The sequence below is a fragment of the Bos javanicus genome, chromosome 26 (assembly GCF_032452875.1).
Source record: "Bos javanicus breed banteng chromosome 26, ARS-OSU_banteng_1.0, whole genome shotgun sequence".
NCBI classification, from domain to species: domain Eukaryota; kingdom Metazoa; phylum Chordata; class Mammalia; order Artiodactyla; family Bovidae; genus Bos; species Bos javanicus.
This window is the reverse complement of record NC_083893.1, coordinates 22,168,432-22,193,880: the sequence shown is the minus strand read 5'-3', so window position 1 is coordinate 22,193,880 and position 25,449 is coordinate 22,168,432. Positions and strand designations below refer to the sequence as shown.

The window sequence follows — 25,449 nt, the reverse complement described above, 5'->3', positions numbered from 1 at the left end:
AAAGAGACAAGACACCCAAAAAATTCACTTTAATCTTATATTTGTAATTAAGTTACCTTTTTTTTCTGAACAGTTAAAAAAAAACACACTATATTATCATGATTCTAGGTTGTGAACATATCGGTACATTGACTACACATCACCATGACATAATCACAAAAGTCAAAGCAGTCGGTACTGAAGAGTCTAGAGAACAAAGGCTGAGCAAAAGCTCTCAGGGAGGCTCCCACTTGTTGCCAGGCCTGCCCCACAGCTGGAGTCAAGTGAACATCCCTCAGAACAGTCTGCATTGGGCTTGAGTGATCACTGATTTGGGAAAGTGTTAGTGTCCTTGGTACCCAGAGATCTAACCTTGTATTTTTTTTTCCCCCATCAACGTTCAAGAAAGGGAAAGGGACAGAGGGGAGGTGATGCTTTATAATGCTGTTTACTGCACTGACCTTTGAACACACAACCACAGAACCAATCGGAAGCTAAGGGTGGGCTGGAGAGATGCTGGCAGATGTCATCCACCTCCAGGAAACTTTAGATCATAGGTACTCAATTTCCAACAGAAGAGGTTTCTGGATATCAATGCATTAAGTTCCACCTGAAATCAGGTAGCCATAATCACACTTTTTTGGTTTCTCTCCTCAATTTCAAGGATTCTGAAGTCACAAATGAACTACAGGTAAAAATAACAAGAAGCAAAACTCAGCTTTATTCTACTAAGAGACGGCTGTCTTTTTGGCACAGATTATGTTGAGTCTATGGATAATGGAAGGGGCTTGTGGTCTGTCAGCGATCAGCTGTGTGGATCAAGTCTGGGGAGATGAACTCAGCCTGCAGGTTCGGGTACATTTGATAGAAGTGAGGGTTACTCTAGAAGGGAAGAGAGGAAGGCAAAGAAAAGCAAGGGCACCCTTTCATGTTCTCCAGATCGTGGGAAGTCTGTTGAACTCAGAGAAATGGAGGAGGAGATCAGAAATGTGGATTAAAGTCATATGGCAAACCTGATCATCAGACAGGTAGTGGGCATCTAAACAGCCCCTTTTACACCTGAAGTACCTTGGATTCCTCCAGAACCAAGTTTGCAGCCTAGCCTCTCTGGCCTGCACTATTCTAGGCAGGAAGGTGTTACCATGTAAGATGCCAAGAAGGCCAGCAGTACCAAAGTGTATAATTCTAGGGAAGAAAACGTTGCCCTAGTTATTAATATTCTATCTCCCCGACCACTCCACCCAAAGCCCTGAATTTCCACATATGACCAAGTGCTAAGTAACCACAGCTGTTCAGACCAGTGGGTACCAGGAAATGGAAGAGTGCATATTTTCTTCTCTTCAACTTTTGGTTTTACAAAATAAAAATAAAAAGGATTTTTCTTACTCAAGCAGAAAACAGAATGATTTAGGGGTCCCAGGATCCTTCCCCAAAACAAGTTATGAGGGCCAGACTTTATTACTTGTCAGTAGAATTCCAGAGAGTCTGTCTCTGAAATTTCTGGTAAAGAGTCGTTGGAAAGAATTTTGCCAAGAGACAAGTGTAAAAGGCCTCCCATTCACAATTCATGTCCACTTTCACACTGCACATAGGGAAGTAAAAGGATGTTCTCAGCAGTGGAAATACACACACGTAGCAAGGCATGCTGGTTTTGTCCAAGAAGCCCCAGTGTGAACAGAGAACTCACAAGTGCCCATAGAGCAACCGGGTACAGGGGCATGCACATGCTCCTCACCTGCTTTTGAACACGATTCCTCTATCTTTATGAAATGTTTCTGGCAGGCCCACAATGGAATTTTATTGAGAAGAGACTAATCTACAATGGGGAAGAGCCCAGAGACACCTTCACTTCCTTTTCTACCATTTCTTTGGAGGTGTTAAGACTTCTTTGTTTCTCTTTTCTTTTTAGAAAGGTCAAACTTTACATTTATTCTAGCCCAGTTGGGGATTAGTGATAATCAATTCCCACTGAAATCATGCAGAGATGGTAAGTGGGATTTACCTTCTCTGGAAATGAACTTCTACTTACCTGATTATTTCTTCTACAATGAACTGGTAAATGACCCCCAGAGCTGAGAAATGTGACTGACTCAAGTTTTTCAGACCACTTAACTCCATTCCCATTTCCAACAGGAGCAGAGGACAACTTGCAGAATATCCTTGATGGAGCTGATGGGCTTCAGACTGCAGGGTCCACTCTTGATCTCATTTATGATGTACTGGACAAGCTCTCAAAATGGTCTTAGAAACAACATAGCTTACACTGAACCTCTAGGGGCGAGCAAAACCCCGGGCACCAATGACTATTCCGCAGTTCCACTTCTGAATAGCAGCATATAAGAGAAGGGCTGGTAAAGTTATGGCTACTGGACAATATTTTGAAACAGTTCAAAATCCATTGCCTCTTTAGTGCCTGACCTGGGTGTTTTTCAGGGTGGTCAACCCTCTGCCTCATCTATAGAAAATCCTTAACCAATCAAAATCCATTAAGTCAAGACAATAGACAAGGAACCCTGATAGTGGCTAAATAGAAGACATTTCTCTAGCATGTGGGTAGTTGGTAAGGGTATTATACTCAGAAAATATTTCCCTGGCAATGACATATCATTACATTGGAAAATATTTTCTCTCTTTAACCTGTTACTAAAAGCTTAAAAGCACTCATAAAGCAGGAAAGGACAAATGCATATGCACAGTCTGCCTCTCACTACACAAAAACATTCAGTCTGAGCACATTTTGGAAAGAGGATTCCTTCTGGCAAAGCAGAGGGAAGAGTGAGGATGGCTTTCTCTCTCCCCACCTCCCTTGCTGAACTAAAGTGGCCTGGCTTTGAGGTCACCTGCTACAGGCTCCCACTGAAATTTTACACCAGCTGGTTAAGAGAGGCTTTTCTTTTACTCAACTGCGTTGATTAGTATGGAAACAATGGGCCTGTCAACTCAGCTTCCAAGGGACCCTTGAGACTGCCCTGGGCCTTGCGGCTACTGATGGGTGTGTCTGTGTCCCATGAGATGGCTGGTGCAGGCCCACTCCTGACCTGGAAAACAAGTGGGGCACACGTGGATAGTACTCCCTGTGCTCCCAGGTTGGGGCACACATGCCCTCACCTGAAGCTCCTACTGGTCAGCCTTGGCCCTTGCTGAAGTTCATTTGTTTATGTTGCTCACCAACCGCCAGAGAAATTTTATTGGCTGGGGAGAGTGGAGAGTAAAATAAGGCCAGGAGGAGGAAGAAAAATAAAGAGAAGGCAGTTTCTGCACCATTAATAAACCCTGTATGCCAAACTTCACCCTGATTCTCTCTCTCTGGCAGCTTTGCCTTTTATATATACCAGGTTTGGAAAAGCAGAAGGAAAGTTCTGCAGTGCAAGGCTGAGATGATTAGCTTGGTTTTTGAGGGACGATATTTACTGGCCTAAGTGAAAAAGACATCACCTTTTAGTCCTGACCACCTGGTAAGCTAGTCTGACCATGGTCTTGGCAAAGAGACAGGTGCTTTGGGTACTCGCAGGCCCTGATGAAGAAATCAGAGACGCGAACCATTATGCAAAGTACCGAGCAACTGGCTCCGGCCATTTCAGTTCTTTCTGTAGGCTGAGCCTTAGCAGTGATTTAAGATGAAGTACAATGCTTTTTATTACACATCTAATTGTTAATGAGAGGAAATGCAATCAGCAACTCCTTTCCACACTCTACATGGAATCCAGGAGACTGCTGAGTCCAGAAAAGATGTGGCCATTGATGGAGCCCAGGAAATTTCTGCCGCCTCCCTTCTGGGGGTAGGGGTGGGCTGTGTAACAAGGGGAAGAGAGAAGAGTTGCAAATATGATGAGTCCCATGTTTGAGAATCCATTGCTGCCACAAAGGGTCACTTGCGGCCAAAGCCTAGGTTTGAAATTTTGACTGAAGAGCATTTTAACTCTTCTAAGTATTGCATTTCCTCATTTGCCTCATGATAACTGAGGATACTTTCTTCATACTTTTTCTTCTCAGGTGGAGCAGAGAAACATGTTGAAGGCGAGTGGGGCAGCAAGGGGCAAGAGGGACAGAAACAGAGAAAGAGATGGAAGGAAAGAGGCCCAGATCTTCCAGGGCATATATTCTTGTTTTCTTTCTTTCTTGCCCCAGAGGCTAAACAGACAGTTGCCTCCTCCTAAGCACAGTGGGGCTGGGGCAGGTCCTGCTGGGTGCTGGGCATGCCTGCAGTTTACAGGGAGACACTGGGTGCTGTCTGGCTTGAAGCTGCGTTTCCTGTCCCCTAGAAGTGGCTCTCTCCCAGTAGGCTACACAGGGAAACTAGTTCTTCTGCTTAACAGCAAAGCAAGAGAGATTCTGGCAAAACACTAAATATATTTATAAGTCATCTTTGTCTGGAACCAAATGAGGAAAAAACAGGTGTGGAGGGGAGAGGAGGAGGGGAGGTGAGGTTTAAAAGTTCCAATCATTCACAAAAGATAAAAGACATCTTCTGATAGCAGCATGGAAGCAGTCAGCTGTGCTGAGTAGACCATCCTGGGTCGACTGCAGACCAACTGTGTCCCAATAGGAGTCTTAAAGCCCCGCTCCTCGGCTAGTCCGGGGAAAGTGGGTGGTGGTTTGATTGTTACTGTTGTTGCTCATCCTGGTATTGGCAGATATGTTAAATACCGCAACTTTAATGAGTCCTGTGTGAAAACAGAGCACAGAGTCATTAGTCCCTTTTCCTGTATTTCTCACTTTCTCTAAGAGAATATTAAAATAGCTGTCAATTGGGAGAAAGGCTCAGAGGTCCTTCCTAATACCTGCTCTCTGTCCATGCCACACAGGAGTTTCTGTCAAAGGCTACATGGCCTGTTTGGGGGCTCAGCAGGGCTCACTGACATGCTTAGGACTCTAAGTGCTCATGCAGAGTGACTCTGATGTCTAGAGATTAACAATGACTATGGTGGGTGTAGCACTGAGCTTTCACCTGATTCTTATAATGGTAGAGCAGGTGAGGACAGCTCTGAGTTTCATACTGCCATGAAAGCAGTATGCCACTGAAAAAAAGTGAGGGAGTAGGGGGAGGCTCTCTGGCTGCTTGGCTGGAGGGCACTGGTAGTGTAGATGAGGGGAGAGCCTGAGTGTTAGATGTGTGCTCCAGAAGAGCCCCTGGTACCGTCAAGGACAGGTGTGTAGGTAGTGATTGGAAATGTGGCCTAGAGATTAAGGCAGAGGTTGGGACTACACATACAAATTGGAGATGAGAGCTGAAGCTTTGGGGAGAGATAAGGAAGCCAAAGAAAGGAACTCAGATAAGGAAGAAAAGCCTGAGACAGACTCTTAGTGGATGTCTAAGTTTCAGGAGTGAGACAAAGAAGAAAATGTAAACAATCAGAGAGCCAAAATGCCATTGAAATCTGAGGAGGACAACATTTTGGCAAAAGGAGGGGATACCTATATGACAATTTCAATATTGATACTAATTAATGGTTACTTTTTTTTTATTGAGGGTCTGTTATGTGCTAGGCGCTGTGCTAAGCACTAAGATTTCTACGCATAACGTTTGATTCTCACAACAGCTCTGCGTCGTAGGTATTACAATTCTCAAGGAAACTAAGGCTCGGGGAAGTTGTTTGCCCAAGGGCACATGGCTAGGATTCTCACCAAGCCTGTCTCTGTGCCTTGGCTGAGGAAGCAGCACATCCTCTGTGAGAGAAGTGAGTGCTGAAGCTTGCCCAACAACACCCTATTCAGAAGAACCACTGCAGAAAGATACGCAGAAGAGTGTACTGAATGTGTGCTCCTGCCACAAGAACAGAGGCAAGTATAGGAAATGAGAAATCACAATAATGGCAATATTTCCCAGTAGCTAGTACAGTTTTTCCAAACTAGTGTTGACCTATATCTGATCTGCTCAGGACCATCAGGTATGATCTGAGTATCCCAGAGATATAGGTTAAGATGAATATTAGGATCTTCTTCTGCCCTAGAGACAGGATGGAGATTTGAGTGGGAGGGTATCGGAGTTCTCACCAACTCGAGCTACTTCCAAGGTCAAAAAACAGTTGGAGGGGGCAGGGAATGCAGATAAGGGGGACAGAGAAAAGCTACCTTTTATAATCAAATGATACTGATAAGAGCTATGAGAAGGCAGCCTTGTGTGCTATTTTGCCAAGAGATTTTTTTCTTTCCAACATCAGATTATCTACTTGGGTTAAAGGGTCTCCATTTTTAGGTACTAGTTTGATCTGGGAATTACAAAGCCACAGGCTTTGGGGTCAATACTCTTAGTTTTGAAACTGATTTAAATCTCATTTCCTTAACAATCCGACTAGGTGACTGAGGCAGGAATATTAGTTCTACTACACAAGGATCATCGAGACCTAGCTCAAGAATTATCTAAGGACTGAGGCTGGTCACCTCAGTCAAGGGCAGCATCCAGGGTGCAGCCCAGCCCTGTCTCGTGGTGTCAGTTTCTGTATCACAGGACTTGGAGTTATAAAGGGCATGAGAAGGCTCCATGAACTCACAATACCTTACCGCCAGTGTTCCATCGCTTACCCTCAGTGCTATGTACACAATTCTTTTTCATACCTGGGTGAGTCTGAGGTCAGTGTATGAGTATTTATCTGGAGATATAGGTGTATGTTCGAGAAGGGGAGCGGGGGGGTTCAGCTTGGGCAGCTGGATCATTTAGGAAGTCCCAGATGAGGATTGTGTCATCATGTGAACTACTGACAATCTGGAATTCATCAAACTGGAGTCGGAAAACTCTTCCAGAATGCTCCTAAAGAAGCAGAAACAGAACTTTTGAACTATTCAAAATCAAAAGAACACAAATTCAGCAACATGTCAAAAGGACTCTATGGAAAGGCTAAAGCTGATAGTCTTCTTGACCATTTCAAGAATACAGATAAAAATCTTAATCTGGATTAAAGGCAGGATATAAAAGCCAAATAATGGGTAGTTGATTTCATATACAGTCAAAGTAATATTCCCCGGAGCTGACACATGTCAAACAGTACACGAGTTTCTCATTGCTAACTCTCCTAGACTTAGCCTCAATGAGAACATTCCTCAGCACCTCTCAGGCTTTATCCTCTTCTATGTATCTTTAGGATTCTATTACAATCATAGGCCAAGGGCTGATGAGCAATAAGCAGTACTGTGCTGGTATATCTTTATCAATTAACTATCCCCAATTTGTAAAAGCATTTCCACATTTTATAGTTTAAAATTTTCTATCCTAGCCAATTTCAAGCTATCCATCTGAGTTCAACCAGCTTGCAGAATTCATGAAAATCTAACAACTGGTTCTAAAAAGCAGGTATAAACCTGTTTCACTTAAATAATGTCAAGTTTCATCTATGTTGTAGTGTGTGACAGCATTTCCTTTCTTTTAAGCCTGGATAATATTCTATTCTATTCTATTCTCTCTCTCTCTCTCTCTCTCTCTCTATATATATATATATATATACATACACACACACACAGGAACTGGGCTTCCCTGGTGGCTCAAATAGTAAAGAATCTGCCTGCAATGCAAGAGACCCAGGTTCGATCCCTGGGTTGGGAAGATCCCCTGCAGAAGGGAATGGCTACCCACTCCAGTATTCCTGCCTGGAGAAGCCCATGGACAGAGGAGCCTGGTGAGCTATATAGTCCATGGGGTCACAAAGAGTCGGACACGACTGAGCCACTAAGCATACATACACATACTGTTTTCCATTGAGGCTGCACTATTTTACATTCTTTACAAGATGTAAATGAGCTCATTAGATACATGATCATCTGTGTTCATAAGACATATTGGTAGACATATCTGTAGTTTTCTTATCTTTGTTTGGTTTCAGGATTAGTGTAATGCCAGCCTCACATAATTAGGTAGGAAATATTCACACCGCTTTTATCTTCTGGAGGAAAGGATAGAGCATTGGTATAATTTCTTCCTTAAACATTTGGTAGAATTCATCAGTGAGCCCATATGGGCTTGGTGCTTCCTGTTTTGGACAGTTATTAATTATTTATTCTATTTCTTTAATAAGGTTAGGTCTATTCAGAATGTTTATTTCTTCCTAAGTTGTGGAATATTGTATCTTTCAAGGGATTGGTCCATTTCATCTGGGTTATCAGTTTGGAAGGCACAGAATTGTTCATAGCATTCCTTTATTATAATCCTTTTAATGTCTATGGGATCTGTACAGTTTAATATTCAAAACTCAATGTATTCAAAAACATAACAATTAACAGAATAAAGGTGAAAACCACACTGACCAACTTGACAGATGCAGGTAAGAGCATTTAACTAAACCCTATCCACTCCTAATAAAAGCTCTCTATTCTAGGAACTGAAAGGAATCTCCTAATCCTAGCTAACATGTATCTATATAAAATGGTAAAAGACCAATAAGGATATCCATTCTTACCAACTGTTTTGAGCACTGTACTGATGGTCAGTACAACAAAATAAAAAAGAAAAATGAAAAGTATGCAGATTGGAAAAGAAGTGTATCTATATATCTTGCAATGAACAATCCAGAAATGAAAAATCTTAAATATAATTTATAATAGCATTAAAAATAAGAAATACTTATGGATAAATATGACAGAAGACATATAAAATCTTTACATTGAAAGCTATAAAACATTGCTGAGAAATTTAAAAAGGCCTAAATAAGTGGTCTTTATTTAGAAGAAGATTCAGTGTTGTTAAGGGAAGGAGGGATTACTATGTAATTGTGGGCATGAGGATATAGTCACTCTTTGGTTGGCATGATGTCGCTGTTTTGTATATATGTCAAAATTTATTAAGTTGCATTTTACTTTAAATATGTCCATGTTATTGTATGTCAATTATATCACAATTAATCTATTAAAAAAACCAGACAATTCAATAAATAAATGAGGATGAGATTTGAAGACACTTCAAAAGAAGATAAGCACAGGAAACGATGTTCTATACCATTAGGTATCACAGAAATTCAAATTAAAACTACATACCTACCCAAGTAGCTGTAATGTTTTTAAAAACAGATAAAACCAAGTCCTGTCAGGGATGTGGAAAAATAGGTCATTCACACATTGTTAGTGGAAATGTGAAATGGGTTTACATTTGCAAACTCCCCAAGTGCTACTTTGGGAAATAGCTTGGTAGTTCCTTTTAAATTTCAATGTATATTCAGAAATCATACTTCTAGGTATTCACCCAAGAGAAATGAAAGAAAAAAATGTACACACAAAAGCCTATATTGGGATGTTTTCAGTATCACAAAGACTGAAAACATTCCAAAAATGTCCTTAAACTGGTAAATGAAGAAAGAAACTGGTTCATCTACACAAGGGAATACCACTCAGCAATAAAAAGGAACAAAGTATTAGCACATGCAACAATGTGAATCAATCTCAAAAGAAGTGAAAAAAAAAAAAGAAAAATGCAAAAAGCTACATAAATATGGGCTTCCCTGGTAGCTCAGCAGGAAAGAATCCACCTGCCAATGTAGGAGACATGGGTTTGATCCCTGGTCTAGGAGATCCTACCTGCGGTGGAGCTACTAAGCCTGTGTGCTGCAACCACTGAGTCTGTGCCCTAGGGCCTGGGATCCGCAACTACTGAGCCTGCGCATGGCGACTACTGAAGCCCACCTGCCTAGAGTCCATGCTCCACACAAGAGAATCCACAGCAATGAGAAGCCTGAGCACCGCAACTGGAGAGCAGCCCCACTCGCTGCAACTAGAGAAAAAGCCCACGCAGCAGTGAAGACCCAGCACAGCCAAGATTAAATATAAATAGAAGTTTTTTCAAAAGCTACATTAATATAATTTTATATGACACTTATAAAACAGCAAAACTACAGGGACAGTAGCTAGGGGTTGAGGAGAGGGGATTAATATGAAGGGGTATCATTTTTAAGGTGATGAAACTGTTCTATATCTTGAGTGTGGGGTTTACAAAACTGCAAATTTCTATGCAAAATATATAGAAGTACATGAAAAAAAGGAACAAATTTTCCTGTATGTAAATTATAGTTCAAAAATCAAATGAGTGAACATATACATTAAAAAAACCGTGTGTGAAACATGCAGGTAAAACAGGTCTAGAGCTAAAAGAATGAGCTTTACATCCAACAAGGAAGACAAAAGTACAGCTCTCTTCTCCAGAGCAGAGGCTGCCTAAAGTGCTGAGAGGCAGGATTCAGGATAGGCTTCAAATCCTTGCTCTCATCTTTTCCTGAGTTGTGCAGAAGATTCTGTCCTCCATGATACCCCACCTACCTTTCTGTCATGGAAGCAGCTTTCAAACCTTTGGGCCATTTTCTGATCTGGGCCTTTGGCTAACACCATGATAAAGAATTTGGTGCTTTCGAGATGACATTCTTCCTTCTAAGTCATGTCTTTCCCCAAATGTCAAGATGTTTGGGCCACGGGGTATAACAGAATAAAAGAGACAGGATTCGAATTGCTGGAGGCAGCATTCCTTAAATAGGAAGTGAACTCAGGGGCGGAGCAGGGGGTTCATGCAGGCTCCCGTGGCACTTTTTGCAGGCACAGGTGTGCAGGTCCTCAGATTCTGGACAGGTTCCAATTTGAGTCATTATGTTCTCTCTCCCCAAGTACCCCCTACTGTTTCTAGTGGATACAGAATTCTTATTCACTTCCTGTACTAAACTGTTGTGTAGAGTTGCTGTGCAGCTGTTGAACAGCTGCCACATTCTTCTCCATATACAGTCTCTAAAGCACTTTTGGATGAAAGGCAGCTATATAAACATATTTTATTGTCAAGTACTGGTTGCCTTTCCACTTAGTAGTAGACTTTGTGAGGTTCTAACTATCAAATCCAGATCTGTATTCCACAGCACATCAATGTTAATTTCTTCCCCTTCCTGCTCCTCAAACCCCTCTAAACAATAAGGCTCTTACCACAAGGGTCCGTAGACAAAGAGTTCCTGCAGGCGCACGAGGGTCCAAGGCAGCTACAAGATCCCACACTTTAATTTTTCTAAAGATCAAAAAGGGGACCAAAATCTTAGTAAAAAGCAAAATTAAGGGGACACAAGAAAAATAGCAAGAAGTCACGGTAATAAATATATATGGTGTAGATAGTTTTATGATAAATGCAGCTCACAAGATATATAAAAACGTTTTTGATTTGGAGACTCAGTTCATGTATTCATCCTTGGGTAGAGGTTATTAGTCTTAAAAGGGGAAAATGTATGTGATTAACCTAAAAACAAGAAATAGGTTAGCTTTAAACAAACTGAAGAGAGTGAACAGTGAAGTCACACCATACGTTGGGGTCAAAAGGGGTTCTTATATATTAGAACTCTTAATGGTAGATGAGATCACTTAGACCTAGAAACCTGTAACTCTGAGGCATTTTTTTTTCTGGTCAATTCTGACAGTGGCGCAGGTCACACATATCAGAGGACTGGGGTCCATGTAAGACTCTGAGTTTATATAAACAATATTTAAATAAGAAAAGTTTAGCCCTTCTATGAATCAACTGTATGTCCTGTCTCCTCAAGGTAGGTAACAGACAAAACCCAAGAAAAGGGTACAGATCAAAACCAGGGCAGTAAGAAAAATACAACCTTGGACTTAGCTGAAACATGTCGTCATACCCCCAACAACTTCCCAAGGGTCTGACAGTGATGGGTGACTCAAAGCAGAGGAAATGGGTCTGTTAACACTTACTGCTGCTTGAGTTGTCTTAATGAATCAAGTACAGCCAGCTCGTAAACTAAGAAAAAGTTGTAAGTTAGTTTCTCATATTTTTAAAAAGTGGCCAATATTTGAACTATGGCCTTCCCGTCCTCCACATCAGGCACCCTGATGAGAAGAAATGGCAGAGAGAATTTCATAAGCGAGTTCACTCTTGTAAGAATATACGATGTGCTTATTAGCGTCACTGGATGTGGGATCCATCCACAACATGAACGGAGTCTGTAACCACTGGAAAGCAGACTGAAGGAAAGTAAGATTATTTAACACACTGTGACTGAAATGCCAACAGTGAAGACAAGACCCTCCCATACTAAGCCCCCTCCAAAGATACTATCCTCCAACATTTCAATTTTATTAACAAGTCACTATTTTATATCCATATCCTGATATACTAGGGTTTATCCAGTTCTCTGCTTTATAGGGAAAAAATAAATATATGAACAAAAATCCAAAATACTAATGAAAATCATGAGCAAACAAGTATAATTAAATGACTGGAAGATTATTTGGAAAAGGGTGAACAAAAGAGATGTGAATATATGGATTAGACACAAGAATACTGTATCAGATTCTTTCTGTGATATCTATAATCTTATGGAGACAAGGAAAAGCTATGTTTAACATTCTAAGGCAGGGGGGATTAAGAGAACTTTTAAAAACCCTGTCAGCACGCTCACCCATCATAGGCTCCACTGACTATCCTCTTGTTATCAAATCGAATACAGCGCACCAATTCCTCATGGCCTTCTAACACTCGTAAGCATGCACCACATTCTATGTCCCATAATCTGAAAGAGAACATTGAGTTGAGTGAATTTCCATGCATTCTTTTCTAAGCTTGGAATGTTATAACATGTATCATATGTCTTTTAAAATATCCAAAATATAAAAACCAATCAACACTCATATACAAATGTATTACTTTCAGTGTAATTTATTTACTTTCTGCCATATAAGCAGAAAAATGTACGATTTAAGTTCAAATATGTTGTGAATATTTTTAAAGCATCAAGCTTCATATAAACCTGTAATCAGGGTCACCAAGGAATATAAAAGATGAATTTAATGTACACAGTTGCCTAAGAAGGAAAGGGCCAAGCCAAGAAACATAATGTTTTCGGAAACCACAATTGAGTAAGAATGAGATGCAGGAACGGTGACATCCTGCTCTCACAAAATATGTGTACCTCTGTCACTGAGGACACCCTCAGCTTTCACCCCACTGTTCCGGACAGTTTTCTCATATAATAGAAATGCAAAGTAAGTTCTCAAACATTTTTATATACTAATTTGAATTATGTATGCCTTCTGACTAATCCACATGATTTCTAGGAATGCTAATCTTAGATATGACAATATCTGTCTGTCGTTATTTCAATGGCTTTTTCATTCCTTTAGTACTTGCTTTGAAGGAGGGGAGAGGGTTGATAAATCTTTCAAATTCTATGCATTTGTGCATCATTCATTTTCATGAAGGGAAAACACAACAAAAAGTACTTCAATTTATGGATTCTTCATAATTTGTTCATAATTTCAAAGACTGGTAGCTCCCTGGCCCATTATGTAATGCTAAAAAACCCAAAATTGTACAACTTTGTACAAAATTGTACTACTAGAGTAGGGGAACAAATCTTTTTTCTTTTTTTTAAAACACTGGCAAAGAGAAAAGCCCTTTAGCTATTTATTAGCACTTATCAACTGCAGACAGGAGAAATTTAGGGAAGAGCCTTCAACCTCCATTTTTATTTCTCTCGCTCACTTCCTCATTCAAGCAGTTCATTTTAAATAGGTCTATCTGGTGATAAAACTATTACAGGAAGGAAACACATCAACAAAAGACTTTGCTGTGCTGTCTCTCTGCTTGGGGCAAACTTTTAACCTGTAAGAAGCCACAGAAAACTAAAAAATGTTTTATTATAAACAGAACACAGTCGACAATTCGTTTGGTCTGTGCACAAACAATAAACGGCAGGATAACAGTGATCCCTTCTGGGCAAGGGCACCTGCTGCTCACCTGATTGTGTTGTCAGATGAGCCACTCACGACCAGCCTGTCTCTGTACTGCAAACAGGCAATTCCACGTTTGTGTCCGTTTAAGGTCCGTACAAATTCACAAGTACTTGTGTTCCACACCTGAAACAGAAATGGCATTGGCTGTTGATTTGGTGCTTTTATTAGTAAAATCTATGGCAACTGCAGTTTTAGGGAAGCAGGAAATGGGACTGAACTAGTAGGGGAAATTCAACGTCTTAAACCAATCCAAATCAAACCCCAAATGACAAGTTTAATTCACAGTAATATAGGGCTAATTTATAGCTGGTTGCTATCATATGAGAAATCCTCAGATTGATGTACTCTTATGGGGTTAGTCTCGCCTTGCAGACAAATCTTGAACCTAAAATTACCCCTGCCTTTTTCATACTCACCATTATTTACAGGAATAAAAACCTAACCCAAATTGTCACATGATCTATCTCATTCATTACATAAACTAGTATCTGATTTAAATAAATATTAAGTATTCTACAGTGAGGGTTAAATATAAAATTGTCCTTGAGAAGATATCCGTATGAACTCCCCTATTCTAAGGTGGGGACTTACTGAAAAATGCCTCATTACCTTTATAGTCCTATCCCCAGATGCAGAAACGATGTACTTATCATCAAAGTCTACAACATTGACTGCAGCTCGGTGTCCGACAAGCACCCTGCGGAGGGTGATGTCAGTTGGGGAGGCCATATCCCATACTGCAATGGAACGGTCTTTGGAGCAGGTCACCATCATGCCATTATTGAAACGCAAGTGCAGAACTGCTTCACAATGGTGAATCAATGTGTTCAGCATTTCACCTGTATTTACATCCCACACCCTGGAACAAAAATATTACGGTTATCTGAGATTGTGGTGAAATTCATGCTACAATCTATTTTAAGTACTGGATTACCTCACTGCCCACCCCTTCCACCCTATTTCTCACAGTTAATGGTATACCTTACTCTCCTTTTGTAGCTCTAAAGTTGAGCTGAGGTAAAGTCTACTGATGGGCCATGGGGAAGTGGTAGTTAGAGGACTGGACTGGGAAAGCGGGAAGAGGAAGGGGATGGGATACTGCCAGTATGCCATCCTTAAGACACAGAACTTGAAATCTGGGCTAGTTGCAGGGTGCTGAAATGAGGGTGCAGCGACCATCACCAGCAAATTGGTCCCAAACTGCAAGATTATCATAAACCTTCTGACATTTAATCTGATACATTTTAAACCGGTGGGAATTTTGCTAATAACTGCAGCGTTGGTGGTCCCACAGATAGCCCTCGGGTCCTAGAACTGATTCAGGCCAAGAATTTTCTGTAATAGACTGACTTAGTACTGTGGATTTGAGCTTGATGATCTTGGGCCTTAGTATTCACCACACAGATCAAGGCGTAAAATTACCTAGACTCTAAACATAAGGCCTGATTTCTGTGCTCTGAATGAGTGTAGGGATCAAGACCAGCCACCCCAATATAAATACGGGCTTCACAGCAGAGTGCAGGACCCTTAGATAGCTTGAGAAATTTTTGTGAAGGTGTCTTTTACTTTCATCACTCATTTTGTATACTTACTTTGTTTTTTTACAACATATTTTATTTTTTTCCAATTTAACCCTCTCTCTTTAAAAATAATTTTTTCCCTTGTCCAATAAACGATATTAGCCTCTACAATCTTTAAGCTTCCTTGAGGCACTCCACAAGCACCAATAAATGTTAAATGCTGATAACTCTATGAACTGAATTTGCTATGTCTTTAAGTCAAAAGACAAGAAAACACGAATAGCCTTTTCTATTCACAGAGGATAATTCGGAATGGTAAACATTTAACTTCAGAGAATCTAACAATGCAGTTAACTGCTTTTTTTCTCCCTATTTTTTTAAAGTTACTTTTGATGCATTATGTTTGCTAAATCCTTTAGCTCAAGGCAAAATTCCTAACAGAGGTTTCCAGCAGTTCTGCTGGTACCCAGAACTCAAGCTACACTGGACTCCAGCAGCATAATGGCTGTGTCATCAAATCACTAACGCCTCTGGAAATTGAAGGCCCCTCCCAGAGTGAAGCTTGCAATTAAAAACTGCAGGGACAGCAGGGGAGGGGCTGGCAAGAGAAAGTATTGCTCACCTGTACACATTTTAAAGGAGATAATGCATGCCTGTACTACAGTTATAACCACCTGAAAGGAAGGCTTCATTCCATTCATGTCATTCCCCTGTGAGGTAGTTTTTGTAAAAAATGCAAAGTTTACCAAGTTTCTATAATACATAATTCCCCCAAACTAAAACAGAATATGTAGTTTCTTAAATGTACAAAAATGTAAACTTACCATAACCATTCCTAAATCAAGTCTTCCAGTTCTAGACTGACACAGTGATGGGGGGAGCTGATTGCTTATTCTTCTTTGGTTATGAAGTTTCATAATTGTGTTCATGCAGATACAAACAAAATCACTATCTAAGGCAGAACAGAGTGAATCTGATATTTCAGAGTTCAAAAGATCATTTGAAAGTTTCTACCTGACCGTGGAATCCGACGACCCAGTTATGATCACTCTCTCGTCATACTGGAGACACAGGACAGAACCTGTGTGGCCTGTGAGAATCCGCTTGCATTCCAGTGTGCTTTTATCCCAGATCTAGGATGGCAAACAAGATCCTTTTGATCACCATGATAATGGGGTGGTGCAGAGACTTGCAGGCCCTATTATGTATTTGATTCCCCCAAAGAATCAAAGCCCAGAGTAGTGTGGAATGCACTCTTTTCTGCAGGTAGAGCTAAACACTTCTACATATGTGGCTTCAGTATAATGCAGACTTGATCCTTTTCATTCAGGAACAGGGTTGGCCTATAATTATGTGAGGGCCCAAAAGAGTAACAGCCCATTCAGTGCACTTCAAGGAGAGAATTTAACCCTAGCACTATCCATATGTATGAGCTTCTGGGGAGAAGCAGGCATTTTTCTCTTAAGGAAATGATTTTGGCTTTCGGACTAGAAACAATCTAAAACTTTCACTTTCTGGAAATATCGTTTAGAGTTTTTGCTTTGGGTTGCTTTACACTGTGGTCATCCTTACCCCTTCAGCTACCTCCCCATAACTGAAGAGACCTCACCTTGATTGTGTTGTCTCGAAGGCCGCTTACTATCTTCTGATCATCATACTGTAAACAGTAAACTCCTTTGCTTGTTTCACTTCGGCAGTGGATTCTCTGTAAGCTATGTCTTCCACATCTCCAATTAGATTCTATTGTCTGAGAAGAAGGAATGGTAAAGAAGTAGTAATTAGGAAAGGACTAGAACTAAACTCTTTTCTGATTTTCATGGCAACCAATGACAAATGCTCAGTGCTTTACTGGATATACAGAACTTAAGGCATTTTTAAAAAAAGCTTCTATTTAATGTTTTAAAACATTTTTTCATTTGCAAAGTAATTAAAGATTTATTTCCTAGAACTCTCCTGTATGTAACTCGTTCGACTAAATAATAAACCTTCTGGAGAGAGACTGTTCACCAACAGAGGAGAAGCTATGAACCACATGAGGTTACCTACTCAGTGCTCATCTTACATCTGAGGTGGCATTTCTACCAGTGAACTTCCACAGAGACTCAATTCAGAAGATATTTGAATAATGGTTTATAAGTGCAACTTTTAAACATTTCCACTTCTGTTATCATATTTTCTCTCTTACCTATTTATCTATCAATAAACAATTTTCAAAAGCTTTAAATTTCTTTGCCTGGTTATTTACTATATTTTACCTACCCTATTCACTTGTAAAGAAATTGATTTTTAACCCACATCAATAAACCCTAATGGATTTGTTCTAACAATGCTGTTACTGAAGAATGTTGATGATTCTCTAGTATTTGGCAAATACCCAAATATACAGATTCTTACCTCAATGTCTTGTATAATTTTAGGATAAAGTGCTCTATAAAAAGAGTTGGGAGGCGCATTTCCATCAGGAGGTTTGTTTTTGAACAAATACTGTCCCCTAAAAAATAACAAATATTTCTCAGTAAAAATCATATCCAACCCCCCCCCAATACATTTACAAGGAACCTCCTATTTCTTCAAAGCATTTTCACAATTACCATTCCATATAATCTCCATAACTAGCCTAGAGAAGTGCGAAGTTAAACCTGATTTCAGGAGCAACTTCCTGAAAGTTGCTCCCATGTTAACGAGCAACTTTCTGGGCTAAACGAATTCTGCCAACACTGATTTGCTTTTGAGTAAAACATGATGATTTCTAGTGTAGGACATCAAAGTGTCAGGCCTTCAGGAATATTATGTCAATAGACAAATGGAATGTGTATAGTCACAATTCTGACTAACTGACTAACAGACCTCTGCAGAGACAGACTTATTGGCCTTACCTTATGAAAATTTTGTTAGTGGTGATAACTACAAACTCTGAACTAGGCACATGCCCCACAGACTTCCCTTCATTGAGTAAAGCTGTGCCAGTGTAGTGGAGCCTAGCATTGTGGGCAGCAGGAATGGCTCTGTCACAGAGTTAACTTTTACCAGTCTCCAGTTATATGTGGAAAGGTGTATTGGCGACTCAGGCACCCAGGCTGCTGGTATGTTTTAAAAGGAGCAATTTCAACAGAAAACAAAGGGATCACAGGAGTGTCCAGCAGCAAGTACGAAAGCAGAAAAAAAAAAATAAAAGAAATGCCTGACAGCACTGTGCTGTCAAATCTAAGGCATAAAATCGACTTTCACAGGTGTGTTCCTGGCTATGTACATACATACATGGATTTTATTGCCTTTCCTTGACTCCAGTGAGCAACATTTGTTAGGATCTCCTTCCTTATGACAGCACATCTCTGGAATACTCATATCCCAAGCTAGATCTTTACTACAAAAAAAAAATCAGTAAATGGCAATCACTTCCTGCTGGGTAAAAAATTTAATTCCTCATCCTGAAGTTAAGAACCCACCAAACACGGTGTGGAAGCTAGTAAACCCCACTATGGGTGTACTAACTGCTGTTCTCACTGGCACTGTGCCTTGCAAAGTGGAGACAGGCAGAAATGCCTCTGAGTGTAATCCTGGCACCAGAGAAATCATGTTTTCTCTGGGCCAGTCATCCACGCCTCCCTCTATAGCTCCATTACAATATAATTAATTGTTCAATGTCTCCAGGAGCACTTCTCCCCTGCCCTCTTCCTATTATACACCTTGAAAATTAGTTGAGAAAATTTCCTATCAGGAAGGTAGCTGGCTCTGACTTCTGTGTTGATACAGAAAGGGAAATCCACAGCAGAGAGGCTAAAATAACTGTCTTTTTAAAGGGACTATAATAGGAGCAAGAAGCATGATACACCAACACAAAGAAAGGGACAAACAAGACACATTTGGAAATAATTCGGGCTTAAAGATACAGTTTTCTAAACAATAATTATTCTATAAATACATTGTAGGCAAACAAATTTTCAATGAAGAGGTCCTAAATCTGGTTATTAGGGAACTCCTTGGTGGTCTAGTGGTTAGGACTCAGTGCTTCCACTGCCAGAGGCCCAGGTTCAATCCCTGGACAGGGAACTAAGATCCCATAAGCCACCATAGCAAGGCCCCCCCGCTCCCCCAAAAGATCTGGTTAATAATTAAATTTAATAGTTTCAATGTTGACATCCTTTAATGAGGTTAGGAATAACTAGATTCATTTGGCAGGTGAAGAAATCAAATGTCAGGGAAGCTAAGCAACTTGTCCAAGGTCACACAGCTAGGGAGAAGACCTAGGGTTTGAATCTAAGTCTGACTTCAGAGGTCACACTCTTAACTACTGTATTGTCTTTCAAAGCTCACCATTCCTCATTCTTATCCTCTTTTTAACCTCTGGCAATTGCACACAGGGACCCCAGGATTTTTTTTTCATATACAATGAAACTATCTCTACATTCTAAGGAAAGAGAAATCATGTAAACCTCTGATCTCATTTTCTATCCCACAGTATTTATCTTGCCATGCTAAAGCATCTGAATTTCTTCAAGTTAAAGGTGCTACAAAAAAGGATGGCTAAGTGTTGAAAACTGGTTTTTCAGTCTGTATCTATTTTATAAGTCAAAACCTTTCACGATGGAAGCTCTCTGACAACAGGGACCACTTCTATGTGAAATGCCTAGTACTTTTAAGAGTGTGAGGACATGATAAATGCTAAATATTAAATTCAGAATGTTATCATAAAATGTGATCTGCTGATTAAGAAAATGGACTTATCCCAAGTGGTCTTTTATTACACTTTAAGAGTTACCATTACTAAGCGGAGAGAGCATCTTCAGTATTATTCAAGAGAGAAAATAAGAGTTCATGTCCTAGGGGCAGACTGTCAAATTCATCTAGATATAAAATACAACTGTAGAGTGGAAATTAAACTCAAAGCTTTTTTAGAAAACTGTATTTATTTATTTTTGGTTGAAGGAAATGGAAGAAGTTCTCAAAGACAGCATTTGGGGAGAGGCAGTATAACAGAAAGGCTTTATTGACAAAGGAGACTTAGTAAGACAACTTGCAAGAGAAAAATGAAAAAGTGATTACAGACTATTCTTTTCTAAAGTGAGGAAGAACTACTAACACAGGAAGAAAGGCAACACGTAAACATAAGCAGCCACATACTGTCAAGGGGATAATAAAGGCAGTCTTCATGGGGTGAACAAATATTTGAAATCTCAGGGATCTGTATCAAGCTAAGGTGATATATATGGCCAAAGACAAAGGAATACAGTCAGAACTCTAAAGGATACTCAAAAGAGCAGGAATGGGTTTCTGTAGTTGAAGAAATAGGAGAGAGAGTGATAATTAGTGCTGATCCTAAATTATTTCTCAGCTATACCTTCACATACCCTTTTAAAAGGCCAAGAAGCCACCTGTTCGATGATCTTTTTTTTTTCTTCTGTGTAACTAATACAAGAGATCTTTAACCCTCTTTAAGGATTTAAACCCTCTTTTAGGGTTTAATTAACCCTAAGCATAATTCTGGAGCCTTTTATCTTTGGTATTTTCATACATATCTGTCAAGATTTGCCCATCTACTTCTTACTCTCCCTGCCTTCAAAAAGAGACTGTAAAGTCCCAACATCTGATAAAGGTTTATTGTCATTTACAGTCCAAATGGGAACAAAGTACATTTTAACAGGGAACAAAACCTTTATAAGCTATGAGAATGCATCTCTACAAGTGAAATTTTGGGTCAGGAGTTATTTGGAGAAGATTTTCTTTTCTTTTCCTCCCCCCCCCGAAGGGTAGAGGAATATTCCTAGCTGCCCTAAAATTTTCCCAAGCAAGCAACTGCCTCCTCTATTTCTAAGGCTAGTCCTAACATGCTTAAGAAAATGATGGACTTTGAATTCCATATATCTATATAATCTTTTACTTTATTATACAATATAGTTTATTTCCAAAGTATGAAATAAGTTATCAAAGATCAGGTTTCCATTCTTCCATACAGTGAAATTAGTGAAAGTAAGGGAAACATACTTGGAAGAAGAAATAATAATATATTTTCATTTATGCAATTTTTTATAGCCAAAAATTCCCTGGTATTTGCTTCCTAATTTAACTGAATTTGGGAGAAATTTTAAAGACCTTCTAATAGCCAGAATAACAGAAATCTCTTGAATTACTTGGTATAATATTTGGAGGTCATTATATTTATTGTACATTAATGAATTTAAAAGATGCAAAAAAAGGGAGCCAACTATGCTTTTATGAAAAATTGTTAAGAAAAGCTGATCCTCCATTCTTAACTGTTCTGTATCTCTTCATGATCCAAGAAAAATGATTCATGAAATTAATTGCTCAGGATATCACTGAGCATACACATGCCTGCTGGTGCATCACTATCAACTAAAATATTTAATATGTCACCACCTTTATTTTATTTATGAAGTATTCACACCCAACTTTTTAAAAATGACATTATAGAGAATCATCCAAGAGAAAATTATATATAGAAGACCTCTTCCAGATGTTCTAAAGAAATGGTACCATTACATTAAAAGAATAAGAACAAAACTGGTGAATTCTGTTGCTCTCAGGCTGGTAACTACATAACGTCTTACAGGATTTAGGATTAAGCAGTAAAAAAATCTTGAGAAAATTTAAGAGTCTTAAAAAGAAACAATGATTTATACTAAATTCCAATTTCTTCTCTTTCTGAAGGCTTGAGTTCTTATTCTAGTTGGGCATAAAAATAATTTTGATTAAAAAGTTGATAGAACACCACAGGCTAAGGCTAAAGACAAAAAAATCTGAAAAAGAAAATAGTCAAAGAGGAGGGCTGGTAGTATTTTTTTTTAATCGTTGTTTGCAAAGCAGCATTAACACATTATTATATCACTTATGCAAGGAGATCCAACCAGTCCATTCTGAAGGAGATCAGCCCTGGGATTTCTTTGGAAGGAATGATGCTAAAGCTGAAACTCCAGTACTTTGGCCACCTCATGCGAAGAGGTGACTCATTGGAAAAGACTCTGATGCTGGGAGGGATTGGGGGCAGGAGGAGAAGGGGACGACAGAGGATGAGATGGCTGGATGGCATCACTGACTCGATGGACGTGACTCTGAGTGAACTCTGGGAGTTGGTGATGGACAGGGAGGCCTGACGTGCTGAGATTCATGGGGTCGCAAAGAGTCGGACACGACTGAGCAACTGAACTGAACTGAACTGGTATCACTTATGAGTGAGTGGTCAGAAGAAAAACTGCCAAGTACATGAACAACTATTTAACACTTTTTGCTATAAAAGAGCAAAATTAGTGTATCAAAAGATAAGTGGTCTTGCTGGTTCCCAATAATACTGCATTCCAGAGAGTGAAAGGCCAGATCCTGCAGCTCTCTAAAGAGTTAGAATGTTAAAAGGCTCACCAGCCTCTTCGTTCTGCCAGGCCTCTCCACAGAGAATCTGTCCTGACCATTCTTTCAATGAGCTTCTTCCATAACATGCCATCAGACGTCACTCGGTACCATTCTTTGCACACAAGTTCAGCAGCACATAGTGATCTGGCATCCAAGTATGACAGGATGTTCTCAGCAATGTGATCTAAACCCCGAGCTTTTGGTGGGGAGAGGAGGCAAAGAAAAAAAAAAAAAGACATGGATGGTGGTGAATGATTTTTTTTTAAACAGAAAGTCCTTTAAACAGGAACAGCATTTATTCCACTATGAAGGCACATCACTGTCCCTAGTGTGGTCCAGTTTCTTTTTCAAACAGACTTGGCTAAAATGAGTGTCAATAATTTTTCTATAAGGTTACAGAAATGAACAGTATTTTCCATCTTCCTTTAGATAAGGAAGTGAAAACTAACAACCAGCAAACCCCCCAAGACATTAAAAATAAAAGGATTCCAGAAAACAATTCACATCTATCTATATGGATTTCAGCACTAGGGGATGTTCTATGGATGGCATCTCAAACTCTGTGATTCAGACCCCCCCATCTCTACCCCAATTCTTTATATTAGGTCCATTTCTCATTCTGTTTCTATTACTGCTGCAGTTCCAAAGCTGTTCGGTAAAAGAAATATCCTTTAAATGTACTGTGGGAGAGGCACTAAGTCAGAATGTTCTGGACTATAGAATTCTGGGCATGCAGAAAGGAGAGAAAAAGAAAATATAGGTTGGTATAGGAACATCCCAAGAGGAATGACTGAGAGGTATATTCAAGTTCGAGTTTAATTTCAGATGTTTAAAAAAGTATATTTGAGAACAGTTGTGGCTATAAAGCCTAAATGACAGTTGGCCAAAAATGAAAAAAAACAAAACAAAACAAACCCCAGACCAATAGACAACTTAGAATTTCAGAGACTATTTTTGTAGGATATACAGAGAAAAACAGGGTAAGTAGATCTTGGATTGTGTAAACTAGGTGGGCTTCCCAATTAAAATTCTCTATCACCCAAATCTGTACTGGGGCCTCAGAGGAACAGATCCCATAAAATAGGATGTTCATATTAACAGACCTTTTGGCTGCTGTTCTAATTCACAGTGAGACAAAAAATATTCAAAGTCATTTCTCTTTACAGGTAACGTATCAGAGATTTGCTAAAGACTTAAATAGTGCAGAAAGATTCCTTGATACTCTGATTACCTTAGGCACAAACTTAACAAGCAAGAGAGATAATATCACATTTCATTTTGTTTCTTTCCCCTGAATCATACAAAGATACATTTGGACGCCATTAGCAACAATCTAAATGTGCTTAAACATTATTTTAATTATAAAAATTATATGGATGTCAGTCACATTCTTCAACAGATTTGGAAAAGAAAGCATTAAATGGATCTTGTTTGGCTGGCATCACATGTTCATATTTAAGCACAAGCAGATGGAGGCATTCATCACCTAATTCTTATTAAAGAAACATGACTATAAGCCAATTAAAGATATAATAATTAGTTTGTCATACAAAGTACAGTAATGGTTCAATTTCTCCATCTTTATACTGAACTTTCTATACTATCAGAAGTTCCCAAAATGCATTCCTGTGTTTTTAGTGGCTAGCATCAAATTGCTCCTGATCTTTCACTATGTCCCTATAATAAGTCTTTGGAAGTAATTTCACCTAACACTCCAAACAAACCCATTACATTAATGGATTACAGGCATTTTTTGAAGTAGTTTGGTTTACTAAATGTAGCCAGATGGTGTAGGTTCATAAGTTAAAGTGGCCATAAAGCATTAGACTGATGATTTAGTATCTTATAAAGTGGTCAGCAGATATACATCAGAGATCAGTATTAGGCAAAGAATACACAAGTCTAATCATCTCCTGTTCAATTCTTAGTGGTATATGCTAGAGATTGTAACATGTCTCAGTGATTGGGGAGAGCACAATAATGAGGTACACACAGATTGCACAAAGAAAACTGCTTGCCTATGGCTAAAATAAAATCCAATGAGTGAAGAATGGGCAGAAATCTATTCTATTTAACAAAAGATGTAAGTACAAATTCAGCTTAAAAATGTTTATTTCAAAGATATAAATAGGCATTTCTTTTGTTTTAAAGGGCAATTTAAATTCCAATTTTGGAAAAACAAATTTTTAAAAAGATATAATTGGCAAAGATTAAAAAAAGTGGTAAAATGCTTTGAGGGAGGGTTTAAGTTGGTATAGTTTTCTTAGAGGACAGTTTAGCACATGTATTAGAAGCCTTAAAAATGTTCGTAATTCTTTAACACAGGAATCCCACTTGTGGTATTTTTTTTCCTAGGATGCCCAAAAGATGAATAACAATGTCCACTGCTGCTGCTGCTAAGTCGCGTCAGTCCTGTCTAACTCTGTGCGACCCCACAGATGGCAGCCCACCAGGCTCCTCTGTCCCTGGGATTCTCCAGGCAAGAATACCACCACAGCATAGTTTATAATGGAAAAAACATTTTAAACTACCTAAATGCTCCAAAATCAGATTGATTATATTCTTTGCAGCCAAAGATGGAGACTGTATAGAGCAGTCTCCATACAGTCAGCAAAAACAAGACCAGGAGCTGACTGTGGCTCAGATCATGAACGCCTTATTGCCAAATTCAGACTGAAAATGAAGAAAGTGGAGAAAACCACTAGACCATTCAGGTATGATCTAAATCAGATCCCTTATGACTATACAGTGGAAGTGAGAAATAGATTTAAGGGACTAGATCTGATAGACAGAGTGCCTGATGAACTATGGACGGAGGTTCGTGACACTGTACAGGAGACAGGAATCAAGACCATTCCCAATAAAAAGAAATGCAAAAAAGCAAAATGGCTGTCTG

At 39.4% G+C, this 25,449-nt stretch overlaps 1 protein-coding gene across 12 annotated transcripts in view; it reads right to left on the bottom strand.

The window, feature by feature from the left end:
* Window positions 1–23: 23 nt before the first annotated feature.
* BTRC (beta-transducin repeat containing E3 ubiquitin protein ligase) overlaps window positions 24–25,449 on the bottom strand; it is a 175,726-nt gene continuing 150,300 nt past the window's right edge. For all 12 annotated transcript variants that reach the window (XM_061403184.1, XM_061403185.1, XM_061403189.1 and 9 more), the window contains 10 exons: window positions 22,563–22,749; window positions 17,586–17,682; window positions 16,801–16,938; window positions 16,206–16,324; window positions 14,281–14,530; window positions 13,676–13,794; window positions 12,339–12,449; window positions 10,858–10,936; window positions 6,535–6,727; window positions 24–4,643 (listed from right to left, as the gene is read on the bottom strand). In XM_061403184.1, the coding sequence (XP_061259168.1) occupies window positions 6,566–6,727; window positions 10,858–10,936; window positions 12,339–12,449; window positions 13,676–13,794; window positions 14,281–14,530; window positions 16,206–16,324; window positions 16,801–16,938; window positions 17,586–17,682; window positions 22,563–22,749 (1,262 nt within the window). In that variant the 3' untranslated portion in view covers window positions 24–4,643; window positions 6,535–6,565. The remainder of the gene's footprint in view (window positions 4,644–6,534; window positions 6,728–10,857; window positions 10,937–12,338; window positions 12,450–13,675; window positions 13,795–14,280; window positions 14,531–16,205; window positions 16,325–16,800; window positions 16,939–17,585; window positions 17,683–22,562; window positions 22,750–25,449) is intronic.